The sequence below is a fragment of the Hypomesus transpacificus genome, chromosome 9 (genome assembly GCF_021917145.1).
Source record: "Hypomesus transpacificus isolate Combined female chromosome 9, fHypTra1, whole genome shotgun sequence".
Taxonomy (NCBI): Eukaryota; Metazoa; Chordata; class Actinopteri; order Osmeriformes; family Osmeridae; genus Hypomesus; species Hypomesus transpacificus.
Genome location: NC_061068.1, coordinates 11123536 through 11142259, shown reverse-complemented (window position 1 = coordinate 11142259; position 18724 = coordinate 11123536). Strand labels below are relative to the sequence as shown.

Sequence of the window (18724 nt, the reverse complement as noted above, 5' to 3'; positions counted from 1 at the left end):
CTTCAGGGTGTAGAGTAGAGATTCTAGAAGTTTCCTGTCTATCAACCATCATTCCCCAGAATTACCTCATGCACAGTTGCAGTGATATATTCATAGATTCATGTGGTGTGTCTTGTTATGTAAGATGGTATGGAGTAACTTGTTAAATATCAAATGAGGATAGTGTGACTTGATCATATACATTTTGATTTTAGAGTGAGTTATGCTTGGAAGGCATTTTTAGGACAAAACTATTCTTGACTCACAATGACTCCCGTAACGGGAGTGTCTCTTGAAAGCAACATAGCGGCACACCCTGCTGAGTTTAATGGGCAATGTGATCTGCCTCAGTGGCTTCAACACAAACATTTGTTACATGCAGAAGTGATTCCCTGAAGCATTTTTTGTATCTTGAGGGAGGATGTTTTTATGGCATCACTTTCACCTGTTACATAACAGGATGTCAAATTTTAAGAAAGCGATAGTTGTGAGTGAAAGAATGTGTTTTACAGTACAATATGAAGTGGGAAGTAGAAAACATACATCCAAAAATGTTGTATTCCATCTGGACAAATAATTTTACTACCATCCATTTCCACTCGGTTGTTCCTCATTACAGATACAGTAAATAATTAAGTTCAAACGACGATGGAAACATGATCATTTGTTCTCGGTTCCTTCATTCCATCCTCCTTTTCCCTCTTTATTTCCTCCTCCTTCATTCTTTCACTGCTTCTTGCGCAGGTGGACGTACAGAACACCGCTAACAACCAGCAGGGGCATGGAGAGCCAGGCCAGGATGAAGCAGTAACCAAAGTGAGAGGTGCTGGACTCCCGGGCCTCATCCAGGACCTCCTTGCGGTGGAACGTGAAGATGAGACAGGCAGCAAAGTCTGTCAACCCTGAGAAGCCAAAAACAAAAGCAAAGAAGAACTTAACTCCTGTTAAATCACCACCATTTTACCTAAATCAACGCAGCTGAATAAAAGCGTGTGTTCCTGGTAAGATGAAGAGCTCAGCTGGAGGTGACTACCTGCACAGATCTGGCAGAGCCCAGTGAAGTAGAAGAGACCTCCAGTGGACATGGTGAAGAGCTGTCCCAGGAACACCAGGAAGGAGACGGAAGAGAAGACCACGGTCAGGACCATCAGGGCCTGGACAGACTGCAACCAGTCTGGGGGAGCAGGCCAGGCAGGTGAGGACACAAAGACCACCCCCACACACACTGGGAGTATTTAGTTTATTGAATGTAATATGATTAGTCAAGTTTGATCCACATCAATACGTGGATGCCGACATTCATACCATTTTCGCTGTTGGCAGCACACAACCAGTTTCCTGTTGAATTGTCATGATAGCAGTTGTACCACAGGTCTGTGATTTCAGTATCAGCTAAAACCCACCATGACTTAAGAGAGAGAAAGAGAGATAGCGAGAGCGAGAGAAAAAGAAAGAGAGGAGAGAGAGAGTTTGTGAAAGAGGGAAAGACAGAGACAGAGACACAGACAGACAGAACATGTCTTTGTTCTCAGAGATCTGGATTCTGGTAAGATTAGATCACATTATTTAGGGCTGGTCCTATGTTGATATATTAAACAGATTTGGAGGAATGGATTCTTTCATTCTGTCATTCCTCATCCCAATAGATGAAGCTCAAGCAAGTCCCCCTAAGACAGAAACCAATCTCATTCCAACCCTTTGGTTCTAAGTCTATAAAGATGAGAGCACATTCCAACCAAGATAGGGAGAGCTGTGGTACAGAGAGTCCATTCTGTTTCTGTCAGACTAGCAGTAGCCTGTCTGTCTCACCTTCTCCAGAATGGCAGTGAAGAGCATAGCCAGGGTGACCAGGTGCAGCACAGTGACAGACACAAGCAGGAGGACCATGGCTGCAGGTGAGGAGGAGCTCCTGCACCAAGAACAAAGTTACGTGGGAGCTTGGGAGACCGGCTCCCACAAATACAAGAGGTGAGAATATTTTCTGTAGTGTTCAAATGGCGAGTTGGTGACCCCCCCTCTAAAAGACACGCTTGCTCAAAGTCTTGGCTTTGCTGCCAGTGATTCCTGACCCCTCTTATCCTCCTTCCCCTGCTCCCTCTCACAGGGGGCATCATGAGAACGGCCAGGGGAATTCCAGCCCATCTATCTTCATGTCTTGACCGAGATCAGAAGAGCGCATCAGACTCCCTGCACCCCGTTTCGTCTGTAAACAAGTTGCTTGTCTCTGAGCTAAATCTACTGATTGTTTTCGCTTCATGTAGCAGTCACAGAAACATGGGAGGTGGCCTCCTGTGAGCTTGTGTGGGACTACTTGTGATGGGTTTCATGTGATGAAGCTATATGTCCGTTTTGAAAGGGATTTTGGCTAACTTATTCAATGAATCAAAAGACCATGTTCAGGAATGCTTTGATTCTCTTAAATATTCTAAATTGTTTCGAATTGCGTATGTGCTTTGAAATTCATCAAATACAAATTGACAGCAATTACTATACAAGTTTCAGTCAGTTGCATGTCCAATTACGAACGTTTTGTAATGAAGCAATTTTTATAAAATTGTGACAAACACAAAAAACGATTGACTGTAGGCTGTCCTGAGACTTTAAAGTTAGATTTAAACAAATCCATCTGGAAATACAGACCAGGTTTGTGATACTTTTGCAATACTGTCCAGAAGACAGCTCTCTGAAGTTCTCTGTCTCTGGTCCAACTCGATGGTTTCTAGTGAGCTTTCCAAGCTGTGGGATATGGAATGAGATGTGGGATATGGAATGAGATAACAAAGAAACCGACATTTATGTAAGAACAGAAAATATACAGTTTTCTATGTTTGTATGGTTATTGTAACCCCACTTATTTCGACTGTAAGTTCTCTTGAAAGTAAATACATTAAAAGAGAACATGCAGGATGGAGAACTGCTCTCCTGTCTCCTAATGTTTAGTAACAAACCTATCCATTGCACAATTACAAAGTTTTCCTTTTTCATAAAAAGTGACAATTCACAGTGGTATGGTTGTGGTTTACATCTGTTATGATGTTATGAAGCCAGTATCAGGCACTGGCCAGAGTCATGCATGCAGAGAAGTCATTGAGAATGTGATAATAACAATAATATTCCTGGTATTCTTAGGATAGGCTTCATAAAGTAAACAAAAACAAAGTAAACTTTGACAACATTGGAATCCGATTACCAGTCATAAATATGTTTTTGTAATGACACAAGATTTCAAAGATCTGTCAGGGTTACATTATAACCTTGAGTCTGGGTTTCATGTGTTTAAACAAACGCCTAACATAATTAATTCCTTGTCATCTGAACCTCCTACAAGTCATGTTTTAGAGACTTACCTTTAAAGGATTTTTGCTCTCATGTGGCCAAGTGATCTGACAGGAACCGTCTCTGTTTTCTTCGCTGGTCCCCTGCTTTTCTCCCAGTTGCTTTTCTCTTCTTCCTCTCTCTCACACTCCCTATCCAAAAACATAGAGAGAGGCATCGGGAGGAATGTAGAATGGGATAAAGAGGGGTGTTCTTACCGCCCATTTCCTTTTGCCTGCATCTGCCCTCCCCCACAATCAGCAGTACTACAACTGACCACTAGACCACGACCAGTGGAAGATTAAATTAACATTAAAAGCCTATTTATTCTGCTCAAATCTGTAATAAATAAATTAACACAGTGAATTTATGTCTAATAGGTTCATCTGTAAAGCATGAAAGCCTTGAGCTAACATATATCATAGTTGTGGTAGACCACTGAAAACATGTATTCATAGAAACTCTTGACATTCATAAAAAGTTATTTTCGACCTTCAGCTGAACCATTTTCATTGAATCGTATAAAGAGCTTGTGTTCAACGATTTTGTTGACATTTGTTCTTCAGTTAATGAGTCTAATCTAGTAAGGGGTAACAAAAGAGGTAATTAGTGCCCATTAGAGCACTCAATACTAAACAGGAGAACCCAGACCACCCAGAAGACATCGATGGGTAGACACATACCTTACCTAAGCAACAGAAATTATTAATCTTAAGTGAATAGTTCAATTTGGCATCAAATTGAATGTTTGGAGAGACTGAACAGTCCTCTGTGTTTATTGGAAAGGCCTACTACAGTATGTTGTACATTATTATTATGCCACTTCATGTTTTTGTAGGGAACAGTATGAATGTAACTAACACCCAGTCAAAAGTAGAGGCAACTGATGAAATCTGTGCTGTAATCTTTGGAGATTTAATGTAATCATATTTGATGCAATCTGCGTTTCTAACCAGTAATGGTCGTGCATGTGTAAGGAAGCAGCCCATCGCAAGGAAGTTTGCCTTTTTTGGAAAGTGGGCCAACAGGTCAACCCCCTAGATGTATTCAGCTGTAGATGGTCCTCATGTTTAAGCCTTTTGTTTTAGTGTTGCAAACAGGCCATGGAAGGCTATGGAATGCCAAGGGATTGTTATCTCGTGTAACGACAGTGAGTGTTAAAATATGAGTCCGATACACAGATGGCTGGCTTTTAATATTGATGTCGGGTTATTTTGGACCAATTTGATGCGGATAACGGTCTTGTAGTTCTCACAGAAGGATTACATTTGCTCAAATCAAATGGAACAGCAAAGGGTAAGGCTCGATTAGTAGCGATTTTTTTTTTAACTTTCGAAGTAGGTATTTGTACACGATTGTGCCTGAGAAATTCGTGCTGTTTCGTAAACTTTCGCAAACTAAATGTACAACTCTAAACTTCGACCGTTCGGCGTGTGCCTATATTTTTGCAAGTCAGTGTTCATGTACAGTTTATAGGATAATCATTTCAGAATGTAGATAACGTTTCCTATTTTTAAATTAAATTATTATTTAAAATTTCAGACTAAAAATTAGTCTACGTTTTCCTAAACGTGGGTGTCATTTAAAACAGCTGCACATTACAACCAATCCAGACAGACCCAGCGGCTGTCTGCTAAACTTAAGCCACTACGAGAAACTGTTGTTTTCGAAAATCCTGGCATTACGCAAGTAAACACTTTATTCTGGATGTAACAGTCTTTGTTCATATAATCTAATTAACACATTTGAAAGGACCCAATAGGAGATAATTTAAATTTTTATATTTAAGTGTTTTTTATTCTCAACTATGAATCTTGTAGCGTTATGTGTAGGCGTAATCAGAAATCAACGGAACACTGCAATAAACTGCATGGTTGAGGAGACAGTTGGTCCAAGTTTTTATCGTTCTCTCCATTTAAATCTATATTTTTCAATCATTTAATTTAAAAAAATGTGTCTCTTCTGTAATATAGGCTAGAGAAAGGCTTAGGTTAGAAAATGGGAGGAGAAACATTATGCCTATCCCTCAAAGGTGATACTACCTGCCATATATGTATGAAGAAGGGAACATATATGAAGGGAATTTATTTTATTTTAGTGTTTGCTGTATTGTGTAATCCAATGTGAAGTCTTGCCTTCCAAAGCAGGAGCAGGAGGAGCTAGGAGATGTAGTTTGCTGGTTGCAAGAGGAGGGACTGAGTCCCACAGCACCGGTGACAGAACAACTGTGCTTCCTATGGCGAGAGTTTCAGCAGAAACAGGGACGCCTGCTCACCGTGACCCATGATCTTGACACCCTCCGCTCACGACACACTGCGGAGATAGCTGAGGTGAGCCCGCCTCCACTCAGAGGTACACACCTGGGATAGGACTAGATGTTGATGATTGCCAGTGTGAGCGTGCGTAATGTGTCTTTCTTCAAATTAGTTCCAAAAGCATGTGTGTGTTAGACCCGGTCTGGTGATAGAGAGAACATATGTTTGTGTCCTTCTCAGGTGCAGAGGTACCTGGACCACATCCGCTGTCTGTCAGAGCAGAGGGACGGTCTGGCTCAGGAGCTGGAGAAGGAGAACGAGCAGCTGAGGAGCCAGCTAGAGAAACTGACCCTTCAGCAAGGTACAGCCACGAACACACCTGCCTCCAGCCAGCCAGTCTAGGACAACGAACACAAGCTACATTGGGCCCGATTCTGTCTCTCAGATCCGTCTCATAGCCATGTCCCACATGGATGTCCTTCGCGTTTCTGGTTGCAGACGCCCAGATGAACGAGGTGGCTGAGATGCTGTACCAGGTGGGCCTGACGGAGGTGATGCCCAGCAGCCCCAGTGAGCAGGTGGCCTACCTGCTGGTGGAGAGGGCTTCTCTGCTGGACAGAGAGCAAGACCCTGGAGTGAACGTCCATGCCCAGGCCCTGGCCCAGGCCCACTCGCCCAAAGACAGTCCCCAGGGCACTGAGCCTCAGTCCAAACAAACAACCAAGGACAACACAGACCAGGTAAGTCTGTTGGTCTTGTTTTGTACACTGTTTTGTATGAGCTCAGTGCATAGTATATGAGCAGACAGTATTGAATTAATAGTCCTTGCCATGTAAAAAATTGCCCTGTACGTGCACAAATGAATGTGGTTTTTGCCAATACTGTGATGAATGAATGCAATGATCTGATTAAGTATGTGTAATGTGTTTATATTGATCACCTACTCAGACTGAGGTTTTATCTAAATAAATGAAAGGAACTTTACCGTTTGCTCCACATTCAAGAAAGGATGTGTCTACGTGCTCTGTCTCTCGTATCCAATAGTCTAAATTCCATTTAAAAGACCATAGCAGGTTTGTGACACGAAAAAAAGTAGGCCTACTGGAACTTGGGTTTCTGAACTAAACTTCCGGTCAATTCCACAGCGTGTTCTGAGTGGAGCTTTACACCGTGGCCTGAGCCCATGGAAGAGGCTATTTGGACTCCGCAAGGCAGCTCACAACAAACACTGTTTTGTCCCCGTATGTTTTTGTATGTATTTTTGCATCTTCCCAGGGCCGGTTCCAGAGTGACATGTTTGGGTTGGCCTGAAACAAAGAAGCTATGATTTTATTTGGAATCCAATTTGATCAATTTGGGTTGGCAACAAAACCTTTTAATGAGGAAATGGTCTGGCCAGGACTGCAACTCCCTGGAGTTGGTCCTACTGTAGGCTCCTTTCTCAAGAAGGTTCCGGCATGCTTTGAGAGGGTCCCATGCATTCAGATGAACGTTCTGTCATTCTGCCAATGTCACTTATCTTTGGTCCTCTTCTCCTGCTGGTTCTGTTCACAGCACTTACTGTGAGTGCAGCTTGGATGATGTCATCTTTACTACAGACCAAGTTCTCAGTAGTCTTCTGCTTGCATCCATGCACGTGGTGCAGTGGTTGTAGCTTGTCCTATGTCTATGACTAATAGTTTCCCTCAACAACCTCTCTTTCTTGTTTCACTTTTTAACGCTTTTCTTTTCCATGCATGGAGAACAACATTTAATGGTTTACATCTTTAAACATGGATTAATACCCCATGGAGATGGAACAAACAGTTGGCTTTTGATGAAAGCCAGCCTACTGTTTCATTTTCGGCCTTGCCACACAAAGCTGCAAAGCTAACAGAAACGATAACATCATGGCTAGCATATTTTCGCTAAATCACGTTTGTTTGTGTGTGTTTCCGTGTTCAGGCATCTGTCCAGCAGGGTCAGGGCTCAGGGGTCAGGGTGGAGTGGGCCCGTCTGGAACGGGACCTGGATGAAGCATCTCGCCGCTTGGCGATGGCCCACCAAGAAATCCGCCGTCTGACCGACGAACTCGAGTCTGCCCGTCTGACACAGAGTGCCTATGGTGAGACACACACTGAGTGTGCACACACACACACTCACAATACGTCATGCAGTTGATATTCCTAACAACATAGGTGTGAGTGTGATTTAAATATTTTCATATTATTCTTGTATGTGTCTGTTACAGAGCCAGAGCTGCAGGGAGCCCAACAGGAAGTAGAGCAGCTCAGACAGGAAGTAGAGAAGCTAAAAAAATGTGGTTAGTCTTTGTACCTTCATTCTTGCGAGATCACTGCACTGTTACTGCACACAATGTTTGGTGGGACACGTGTGTGATCCCCAAAAAATCGGAACCTTTGATGTTGGGTATGCTGGAGCCGTTTGACGAGTCCTGGGTCCTCCTGTAGATGTGGTTGAACTACGGAAGGCCAAGGAGCTCAACGATCGCCTGGACCAGGAGATCCGAGCCCTGAGGACGAGGGTGCGCTCCCTGGACGCTGAGAGACGTGCCCTGCTCCACACGGTAGGATACCATCTGTGACAGAGGTGGTTTGGTGATCACACTAGCATAATGAGGTCAAGTTGATCCTACCATGGACAGGCTCGTTTTTCTCTGTGGTCTGTTGAGGGGGTCTGGGTGGATACAGTGTGCTGTGGAATACTAATATTTATATGAACACAGGTGGGTCAGATAAAACAAGACTTAGCCAAGGGAGACAAAGCTTGGCTTCTGGAAGAGCTGCACAGCCTGGCTAGGGTAGTCTTTTACCATACCACGCACTCAATGTTGGACAATGTTCTACACTCAGTACTACAGTACGATGACTGCAAGATAGGCTGTTAATCCCTTCATCTGGGGATTCATTAAATCGAGCAATGTTCCCCTGTTTAGTTTGTTTATTTAACAACACGCTCAACACAGCCACTGGACAATTTCACAGCACTACAGGAGGATATTTAAAAACAACACACTCCAATTAAACAATGCAATGCACATAGCAATCAAACGGTACATTCTATAAAACAACATCGAACAAAATATACATGACATAGTCTTCATGTTGAAGACCCATTGAGAGACCCTAAACGTCAGCAGATGTTGACCTCCGTCCTTTGTGTGTCAGGGTGAAGGTACGGCTTCTCCGAGGATCTCTCTGGAGACAGCCCTGCAGACCCAGACCCAGGACCGGTGAGCTACATGTCAAGCATTTACAGTCAAAATAGAGCAGAAAGAATTTCATATGCAAAGGGATGTGTATAATGTCTGTATGGTTGAACAGAGATCCAAACCCGTGAACGTGACCAAGGGTGCCATTTCCTCCCTCCGCCTGCAGGTGTCCTCAGAGAGCGGAGTGTCCCGAGCCCCACCAGCTGACCGAGGTGCTGCAGGGGCTTCAGGAGGAACACCGGCAGCTGTCGGAATCCAAACACACCCTGGAGCAGGAGGTGTTGGAGCTCCGGGCCCAGAAGGAGAAGGAGGAGGGGAGCCTGGAGGCTCTGAAGGACAAGACGGAAGAATTGGAGGAGGAGTACGAGGAGCTGAAGTCCAAGAGAGAGGAGGTGAAAAACGAGTGCAGTTACCTGAGGGAGGAACGAGAGAAGCTGAAGAGCAAAGTGGGGGATGACAAGAAGGAATACGGGCAGACGGTGTGTATATAATAGCGATATTGCAAAGTAACCACATCTCAGCGGCGAACAACCAGGTGGGGTAAACAGAAAAAAGAATACCACAGTGCAACAATAGCATCTCAAATACTTAAACACTCAATGACTCCACCCAACATTAATCTTAAATCCTATCCACTGCTGTGTGAAAAACTAATCACCCTTGAAAATCCATACAAAGAGAGGCTGTGACCACCAGGTGGAGCTAGATACTCAGAACAGAGAGGGAGGACTTTTTCCTAACCATTAACACATATTCCGTGACACAGGTGTGTGTGAGGATGAACAAGTCAAGGCTAGTATCATATGACTATTATTCATTCATCCACTCTGTTGGCCTCTTAAACTCTACTGCCGTAATCATTGTTAGGTTTAGCTTTTAGGTTTGTGTACGAAGCACAAAGAGTCTAGTAAAAAGACTGCTTTTAGTGGCGTTTGTTTTCTTGTGGCACTATGTATTTCTGGCCATTGATGGACCATGTTAACAGATGCTGTGTTCTACCCACATGTACTTCAGTCAGCATTGTGACTACTCGGTTTCACCCTTTTTACTTAGCCGAAGCTAGTACGCTGCTACATCCAGGTTGGATTTCCATTGTGAGGTTTGGACTTTTGAACTGAAAACGCAACTCGGAATTGTGTTCATGACTGGGAGTGGTGTCTGGCCTCTTTGGAGACAAAGGAGCAGGCTGGGACCAGCCCCTCTAAGGTGTGGCTGCTGGAGGGGCCAGAGGGTCTGCACCTCCAGACCCAGGTAGACAAGGCCAGAGAGACAGATTGAGGTCCACAGCACTCCATCTCTGTCCCTTCTTGACAGAGTGAATCAGAATCAGAATGGGATTTATTCGCCATGAAAGTTTGCACTGACAAGGAATTTGCTTTGGCAGGAAGGTGCATACAATAAACATATAGGAATCTTAAATTTAAATATGTGGTCTAACTATACTAAAATAATGGATTTGTCCTTGTGCTGACCTATTCATTCAGTGTAAATAAAGGTTAATTGAATGAAAGTGGAAGAATAGTGTTGCTGTGACAATGCCCCCGTCTTCTCTGAGTCAGACTAAGAGCCACGCTCCTCCATTCCAATCCCTTCACCTAGACTCGCTTGTTTGGGGACAATCAGGTGCAGGATTGTTTAGCTGGCAATTTAATGGCATGACTTACCAGAAAAGGTAGACTAGGACTCAGTCAAATAATCATTTGCATGTGATTTGGATACATTGAAATGATATGTGTAAATTACAATGCAAATGTCAAACAAAAAATCGTATGGTGTGATAAGATACAGACCACACACACAGACATGGCTGGAATGTTGAACCACTGTCTGTCTGTGTGTGTGTGTGTCTGTGTGTGTGACCACAGTTGGGTGCCGATGTGAAGCTTCTGCAGGCCAGTCAGCAGAAGTGTGAGAGACTGACCGAACAGCTGAGAGAAGTCCTCATAGATCTGGACACACATAGCAGGTACAGTCCTCTAGGCTTGACAGGGACAGTCACCCTGCCAGAACGTCTGTGGTGGGGCTGCATTTAGGCATGTTACTGGGCCCTTTGCCCAGCATTGTAAAAATGACTACCAGGGAGTCAGGTGGCTGAGCGGTTAGGGAATCGGGCTAGTAATCTGAAGGTCGCCAGTTCGATTCTCGGCTAAGCCAAAAAATGATGTGTCCTTGGGCAAGGCACTTCACCCTACTTGCCTCGGGGGATTGTCCCTGTACTTACTGTAAGTCGCTCTGGATAAGAGCGTCTGCTAAATGACTAAATGTAAATGTAGGGGTATGCTGTAGAACAGGCCTAGAAGAATAAAACTCAAAACAAGCATGCCTTCAAGAACTTCAAGTCCATGGTTGTTGGTTAAGGCCAAGTTTGCTGTTGTCGCCTCTCTGCAGCAAGTACCACGAGAAGCAGGGACAACACAAGAAGAAGCTGCGGCGAGCCAAGCAGACCTACATTTACGAGACCGGCTGGCGCGACCAGAGGATCAAGGTCCTGGAGAGAGAGCTAGCCTTCACCTTGGATGCCTCTGTCAGGGTAAATTTGCAGCCAGCTACCTTTTTACAGCAGACACGAGTCAACACCCATCTTCACATGACCACAGCATTGCACATGAAAAGTATCCTAAGACGATGGAACTGTTTTTGAAACATCCTGTTCTGAGAGGGTTGGGTAGAGGGGATATGAAGAAAGTGGTGATGATCAATGAAGCCTTCGCTGTGTTGCCAGGAGAGAGAGATGACCACCTGTATACTCGCTGAAAACAACAAGCTGCTACATGAACAGAGATGTCTGCTGAAGCAGCTCAGTGAGGAACAGGAAGTCCACAATGACACTGTGCGGACTGCTAGCGCCAATCAATGCAGGTGCCCCAACTGCTACTGTTCAAGAGATACACCTCCACACGAACAGGCTGGCTATACAACATTCTCTTGATTACTTTCTAGGAATTTCTCAGGTTTTGTGTATAACGCTTTTCATGTCAAGGGTGGACTTCCTGGAGGATGAGAACAGACGGTTCCAGAAAACGACACTTCAAATGTCCAATCAGATTGCAGCTCTGCAGCGCACTCAGCAGAACCATCAATCTATGCGCAATACTGAGGTACAAGACAGTAACGGAGTGGAAATTAATTTTGTGCCTCACCTTTTTTCTACAGGTACACTTGCACTTACAGATTCAGGTTGTTAAATTGTTACTTGCTTAACTACATGCTCTTATGGTTCTTCCCTTTGGCACTTATTTTTTGGTTGTTCACAACGTGTGCTTCTTGTTTTGGCTACCCGCATTTGGGGCTATCTTGTTGTTATTATCAGTGACCTATGCACTTTGTAAAGCTCTCTCTTGGAAGTCGCTTTGGATAAAAGAGTCTGCTAAATGAAAATGAATAAATGTAAGGAACAAGACCAAGTTTTTGTTTTTCACCAGGAACTGAAAAAAACTTTTAACTTGGGGAGTGCCTTGCTCACATCTACCCGCAGGTAGAGAAACAGTCTATTGTTCCCTCTATCATTGAACACACTGCTGATGACCTTACAGTACATTGACAAAGGACTGTGGTTGCCCTGTCACAGGTCTGTATACCACTCAGGTGTCCACTAGGGTTGTCAGAACTGTAATCTCATGTTTTGTGGTTGGCAGTGTGCTTCCTGGGTCTGATAAGAAAAACCTGCTGGACATCATCCAGAGTACCAGGGCCAGACATCCAGAGGACACTAGTCCATCTCCTCTCTCCACCCTCACCTCTTCCCTGTCCAGGCCCACCGAGCTGGGCTACCTCAACCTGACGAGCCCCCAGACAGGGGACGACCATCTGGGCCTGTCTGACTCCCTCAGCACTGACAGTGGTGAGGTGTGAGAGCCCAGCAGACAAACACAACCACTGATGAACTGACAAAACAGAAGCAGCCACCAACGAAGTGTAAAGAAGACAATAATGACAGCACTATTAAGCTTTGTTTTACGTGTTTTTGGTCTGTGAATTATATGTTAAGAATCTTTATAAACACAATTGATGATATATCAAATGGAGTTTTTGCTTCAAATTTTATTAGGAAAGAAGATTATTAAATTATCTGACATTGAATTCCAAGATTAAACAGGTTTGTAGAGATTATTTTCTCAAACAGCTTCTATTAAATACATGGTTTTAAATAGTATTTCTTAAATTCCTTAGTTTTACATATTTTTATCATAGGTTTCGCTTCCTTATAGTCCTGACAGATTCAAAGTATCCACCTGAGGGGCCAGCATTGCAAAGTTGAAGACAATGTGTATTATTGGTAGCAGCATAAAAGCCACGGCTGTAAAAAAACATTATACCTACAGGAAGCAAGCCTTAACATGAAAAACAGCAGACTCACTTCAAGTTGGCCAAGTGCACGCGCAATGCGATATGAAGAGACATTTTACACACACACACACACACACACACAATAGTGTGATACATCCCAGTAGTCCTTGAATCCCCCCTCCCCATGTTACGTCAAAGCAGCCCACAGGATCACCTGAACCCCTAGGGGGCGTCCCTCAGCCTGTCGTACTGCTTCTCAGCCCAGAGCAGCCGCTTGACCCGGATGTCGCCGCGGCGTCCGATTTCCGGGGCCCAGCAGTACTCTGGCGACAGCACCCTGCTGGGCTTGTGGAGCCACAGGTACTTGTTCAGGTGGCTCTCGTCGTGCCACAGTGCCTCCACCCCTCGGCTCTTGTCCTCCAGGATGGCTTGGTAACAGCTTTCCGTCAGCGCCAAGACGCTCTGCCAGGTGCCCCCAAACACGGCGGCGTGGTAGTAGAAGTCGCCCGCCCCGGCCTTCATGTAGGCCGTGGAGCTGGGGTTGTGGTCGTAGGAGAACAGACGGCGGGGGCGATGATAGTAGTAGGCGTGGAGCAGAGCCACAGACTCCCCCAGCGCCTCGGAGCCAAACCTCCCGACAAACAGCTGGTCCACGTCGAAGCAGAAGACGTAGCTGCTCGTGTGGCGGATGTCGTTGATGGCGTTGGCGACAGCCTTCATGCGTATCATGGAGACGTCCTGCCAGCGAGAATGCTTCTGAACCTTTATGACCTTTAACCTCCGCCCCTCAGCCAACTGGAGGTTGGGCACTTTGGCAGGAGCGTCCGTGAACACATAGTACGTCACAGGAAGAGCCACCATAAAATGAAGCTCAGCAGAAAGGAGGAAGGTCTCCAGATACACGTCTAGATACCTGGGAGGGGAACCAATTAGATTGAGCTACTTTATTACGGTGTGCTGCATTATTCCATCCTACATTGAAAGTTGAACTGTAAAATGCTGGTACCAGAGCCCGTCTCTGGAGAGCCTTTCGACTCCCTATTAAGCCCCATTGTACCGAATTTGGTTGCAGTTCCACCAGAGTTCCACCAGAGTTCCACTGGGGGTGATCGCGAGCGAGTGCAAAATGAATGGGAGTCTGTGGAGCTAAACGGCTAAATTTGTCTCTTGCCTGATTGTCGTTGAGAAATCTCAGATTTGATTGTAGTTTTTGCATGTTCAATATGGACGAAAGTTGAATGAACGAGTACTTATGTCCTTTCGATTTCTTACAGGGTGAGTCGTTTTTGCCCATAACATGCTAATGAATGCTAATGCTAATGAATGCTGATTGGTTAGTGAAGGACTGATTACGACCAGAAATTCCACTTGATGGCATCCGAAGCAGAACCAGAACGTCAGAGCATTAGCAACAACATTAGCAAACCAAAACTCTTTCTAGCATGTGTATTGACAGAAAGAGCCTAACCTGTCAGCTGTGTTGTCGATGCCTCGAGAGAAAAAAGGAAGTGACCAGAACTTGACGTGAAGCAGTATCTCTGGTCACACGTATGGTGTATGACGTCATTTACATTTTAAAAGGATTTTTAAGACAAAAAAGCGACTTTAAAAAAATCTAACACCCAGCAGTCTGTATTTTATTTGCCTCCCCTTTTGAATTCAACATTCTAATTACTAGACAAAAGATTATATTGTGAGAAGTGGATTTTGAGGGGTATAGCTCCATAGACCTCCATTCATTCTGCACTCGCCCATTTGCGCCCTCATATGGAACTAGAGTGGAACTGCAACCAGTTCAGAACCCGGAAGTTCCCGAGAGTGGCAGTTCTCCCCATATTAGACATTCTCTGCTGGTACTCTAGAGAAGATCAACTGATAAACACACAGACTATCTTAACTATGCAAGTTGAAATACATGAAAACGAACCTTCTCACTGCTAACAAAACAGAGTCTTCCCAACCTCCGAACTAAACAATAAATCAATATGTTAAGAACTGCACCACTGCTTCTCAATGTGTAGACATGCCAAAAAAACAAAAGGTTGTTATACACTCACACCCCTGAAAAGCTAAAACCATTACAGGTAGTCTTCTAAGGCTCCAACAAAAAAGATAGAGACATTTAGACTTGACATCATAACTCCAGAGTCATGTTAACCAACCTTCCCACAGCAAAGACAGTCAGAGCCACAGAGGAGTGGTTTTTCTTATGCTCCCGGTCATAGTCATCAGGTTCAAACATGCCCTCCCAGATGATAGGCGCTCCCCATTCCGTACATGTCTGGACGTCCGTTCTGTACCTGCAGACAAGAGGAACAAGTTATCGCAAGGGGTGTCGCCATCCAAAAGGTTGATGTTGCAGAGGAAACCATCCTGTGAAGGAAAATAATGCATAAGCAGTGGCACATTTTTTGTTTACAAAAATGGGTGTAGGTTTAGTAACACAAACGTTATCGTTACAATAATCATTTTAGCTCATTGGTAATATGATGCACTATTTCTATATTGGCGCAGGCTGAACCCGTTCGATATGTTGGTGCCTCTAACTTAGTATTTTTGCTGTCCCTAGTCTTGGTAGGTAGGCTACAACAGATATAACATAACCCTTTAGTAAATGAGCAAAATATGTCCCTGCCGTTGTGCATGGACCCTGCTGACTGTACAAAACTTAAGAGCCGTTGAGAAGACCGTTGACAAAGTTAAGTTTATGCTGCAGATAAACCAGCAGCTGGGTTAAAGTGAGGCAGCCGCTGGGTAAGGTACCAGGTGACGTAGGGGTGAAAGAGAGGAAGAAGACAATCTGCATTGTTTCAACTGTCGCCGAGAATGACTCAGCCACTAACCCAGCGGCTGGGCTGCCTAAAAACTACCCAGCACCATGGAAATAACCCAACCAAATGACCCAACAGGCTCAACCCAGCGTATGGGTGGAAAAAATGACCCAGCATTTTTTAGAGTGTATAGGTTATCATTGTTTGGGGGGGTCAAATAATGGCCCACTGTAGAACTATTAGGCCTACAGATCTCACTGAATATGTTTAATCGGCCCTGGCCCCCAGAATCTTCTCTATCTGACCAGCCTCTTAGGCTCATTTTATTATTAGCTGCCTAAATTAGGCCTACATTGTTTTTTAAATAGGGTTAGCAGAGTGCTTTCATCTACGGCAGATACATAGATTTTTTCAGTGTCAGTGATTCAATTTCCTATCAGCTTAATAATGTGATTCCATTTTGTATGTTGGATTATCTTATTTAAATATATGGACAAGAAACGTAACATTGACAAACAGCCAGTCCCCCCATTGTGTCAACAACATCATTTCTTGTTTCTTTAAGGAAGATGTATAACATTGGAAGAGTCTGGGAGAGTCATAACATTGTTAACACTTTGCAATACAAGCAAGAATTATATCATCATACACACATTTGATTAAGAATGCCTACCAAAGTTTCAGAGAGGCATCTATAGTGTTGTCCAACTTCAACTTTTCCCCTGGTAAAAAACATATATCCATTGGGACAAGCCCTTCCAAGTACCTACAACGCGGAAACAAAATCCTGCGTTTAACATTCTTCACGGTGTAGAATAAAACTATACGCTGAAGAGTTGACCGCAGGCTGTTATCGACATTATAGCATATATAATGACCATGTGCCTTTTCTACTTTTGAAACAATTAAACGGTGTAAATAAACCAAAATTGTGTCAATATGTTATAAATAAGAGATTGCTAACCTGACGGACGAAGGGGTGAAGTATGCCAAGAAAAGAAGCACTGGAGCAACGATGATAAACTTTAAAACTGACTTGTAAATATGCCTACTGAAAATAAAAGAAACCCTTTTAAAATTATATTTAAACATGACAAACACCAATTTCTAGGAATTTTGAAAACTTGACATTGCTTACCTCATGGTTCAATAAAACTCAGATATCGGATGGTCTCGGGGTGGTGGAATATGCTGGTTCGATAATGACACCCTTTGATTATTGCCTATCATTTGAAGAGATTGTGAGACCAAATCATTTTGCATAACTTGTCCATAGACATAGTTAATTCAATCGATAATAGGCTACTTCCGCAAGCCTGGTGTCCCAATCGACCCTTATCCTAATTGAAGCCTAGGCATACCTATTGTTCTATCGTGTGCCAAGCTAAAAAATCTAGAGCAAACGCTCCACCTAATGGATAAAACTGGGATGTGTCCCCCCCAAATTGTATTATGATGGCCATGTGCGAAAGAGTGTTCTAGGTCCGTGTGTTCAAAATAAATTGCCTCAATGCACTTCATTAAAACGGACAACATAGCTGAAAGCGGTCATTTAGGTGGGGGTAGCCTACGAGTCTTTGGATCATTTTTCATGTGATGAATATACAAACGCTCCGAAAAGAAAACAGAGAGGAGTTGTTTTCATCAAACGTGAATGAAATTCGTTCTTTGATTACAGGTTGCATCAATCTTTGATTTGATTGATCACAGGTTTTATTATTTTGGTCATTTTTGCAAGTTTTTTTGTAACTTTACTTACAGTTCAGTGCGGTATAATTGTGTGGCGTGATAATTAAATGCTAGTGTGATAATGAATCATTTCAAATCATACAGTGTCATGATGCTTTGTAAGCAGAATTTTTTTTATTTTTTCCAGTTTATATGTATATGTTAGCAATAGTGGACGTATTCAGGCTAGGGAATTGTTAGCCTATCAGTTGTTGAGCAACCCCCCCTCCGTTGAAATGAACGAATAACTCGTTGTTAAAACACATTTATTGAAACAGTCACCCCTTTTCTCAAAACTGTAAACACACAACCATTTCTTCAAACTACATTTCCAAAACCTCTGACTCTTCTGGCTAAATCAAACACTTGCCCCTAAACCAAAACCTGTGCTCAAAATCCAACAATGCTGTCAGATCCTAAACATAGCAAATCAATATATAAACACCATGGAGCAATCATCAGACAAAACACACAAAAATTGAGAACACAGCATCCAGGGCATGTAGTTACATGTAAAGAATAATTTGTTTATGTTTACACAGTATATTCATAAAGATTGATTTTTGATTTCGAAACACTGGAATTTGGTGTTTCAACACCCATTGACACGTTCCTGATGTAGCCTATGACTTTAGCCTGTACACCTCTCTTTGCCAACCGTCTCTGGAGGAGGGGATCCCTCACTGAATTGCTGATCCCAAGGTTCTTGTAATTTCTTTCTCCTCAAGTGAGTTTTTCTGGGAATTTTTCCTTGTCATCCTTGAAGCTCGAATTTGGCTGAGGGGCAGTTCTATGGGCATATGTGAAGCCCTCTGTGACATAAAAGGGCTATACAAATACTGTACATTTGAAAATAACTAAGAAAAAACCCTCTTTATAGGCTGGATCCAGCCAATAAAACACTCCACACCTATGTTAGCACAGGCCAATTCCATTGCCTGAAGGAAATGTACCCTGGTAGGTTTCAGTCATAGACCTTCTACCGCTATGCAGAGAAAAAAAATCTTCAATTGGGTTGAGAAAGGGGCTGTATGCTGGAAGGCAAACATTAACATTTACAGAGGAATATGCTGGTTGATGTTTAACTATTCTCGTATACGGACACCACGGTGAAAGCTGACATTCATTGAACAATCATTGTGTTTTACAGATGACAACTGTGTTGTAGATGTGTTTAC

General features: G+C 43.5%; 3 protein-coding genes across 12 annotated transcripts; 1 reads left to right on the top strand and 2 right to left on the bottom strand.

Annotated features, from left to right (window-relative positions):
* Window positions 1-363: 363 nt before the first annotated feature.
* Window positions 364-3489, bottom strand: LOC124471630 (epithelial membrane protein 3-like). Its single transcript, XM_047026197.1, has 6 exons — window positions 3327-3489; window positions 2620-2715; window positions 1789-1888; window positions 1285-1387; window positions 1013-1153; window positions 364-881 (listed from the first exon to the last, which is right to left on the bottom strand). Exons 3-6 carry the CDS (start codon window positions 1864-1866, stop codon window positions 706-708), a joined length of 498 nt encoding a protein of 165 aa, XP_046882153.1. The 5' UTR covers window positions 1867-1888; window positions 2620-2715; window positions 3327-3489; the 3' UTR covers window positions 364-705.
* An 802-nt stretch (window positions 3490-4291) lies between these two features.
* On the top strand, window positions 4292-13085 carry si:dkey-264d12.5 (coiled-coil domain-containing protein 30). Of its 8 annotated transcripts, none has more exons than XM_047026037.1 (16): window positions 4292-4444; window positions 5439-5624; window positions 5790-5910; window positions 6048-6289; window positions 6695-6790; window positions 7494-7653; window positions 7780-7851; window positions 8000-8115; window positions 8717-8781; window positions 8927-9239; window positions 10626-10726; window positions 11149-11290; window positions 11483-11619; window positions 11741-11858; window positions 12183-12235; window positions 12396-13085. In XM_047026037.1, the coding sequence occupies exons 1-16, from the start codon at window positions 4352-4354 to the stop codon at window positions 12610-12612; spliced, it is 2232 nt and encodes a 743-aa protein (XP_046881993.1). In that variant the 5' UTR covers window positions 4292-4351; the 3' UTR covers window positions 12613-13085. The 8 variants fall into 8 exon arrangements, with proteins under 8 accessions (XP_046881993.1, XP_046881999.1, XP_046881997.1 ...); XM_047026043.1 differs by having other exon boundaries at window positions 11741-11913; XM_047026040.1 differs by having other exon boundaries at window positions 4352-4590; window positions 5442-5624.
* On the bottom strand, window positions 12940-17192 carry LOC124471597 (alpha-1,3-galactosyltransferase 2-like). Of its 3 annotated transcripts, none has more exons than XM_047026158.1 (5): window positions 16957-17192; window positions 16783-16869; window positions 16492-16584; window positions 15210-15347; window positions 12940-13960 (listed from the first exon to the last, which is right to left on the bottom strand). In XM_047026158.1, the coding sequence occupies exons 1-5, from the start codon at window positions 16959-16961 to the stop codon at window positions 13270-13272; spliced, it is 1014 nt and encodes a 337-aa protein (XP_046882114.1). In that variant the 5' UTR covers window positions 16962-17192; the 3' UTR covers window positions 12940-13269. The 3 variants fall into 3 exon arrangements, with proteins under 3 accessions (XP_046882114.1, XP_046882115.1, XP_046882116.1); XM_047026159.1 differs by having other exon boundaries at window positions 16783-16866; XM_047026160.1 differs by lacking the exons at window positions 16492-16584; window positions 16783-16869 and having other exon boundaries at window positions 16957-17191.
* Between the last annotated feature and the right edge of the window lie 1532 nt (window positions 17193-18724).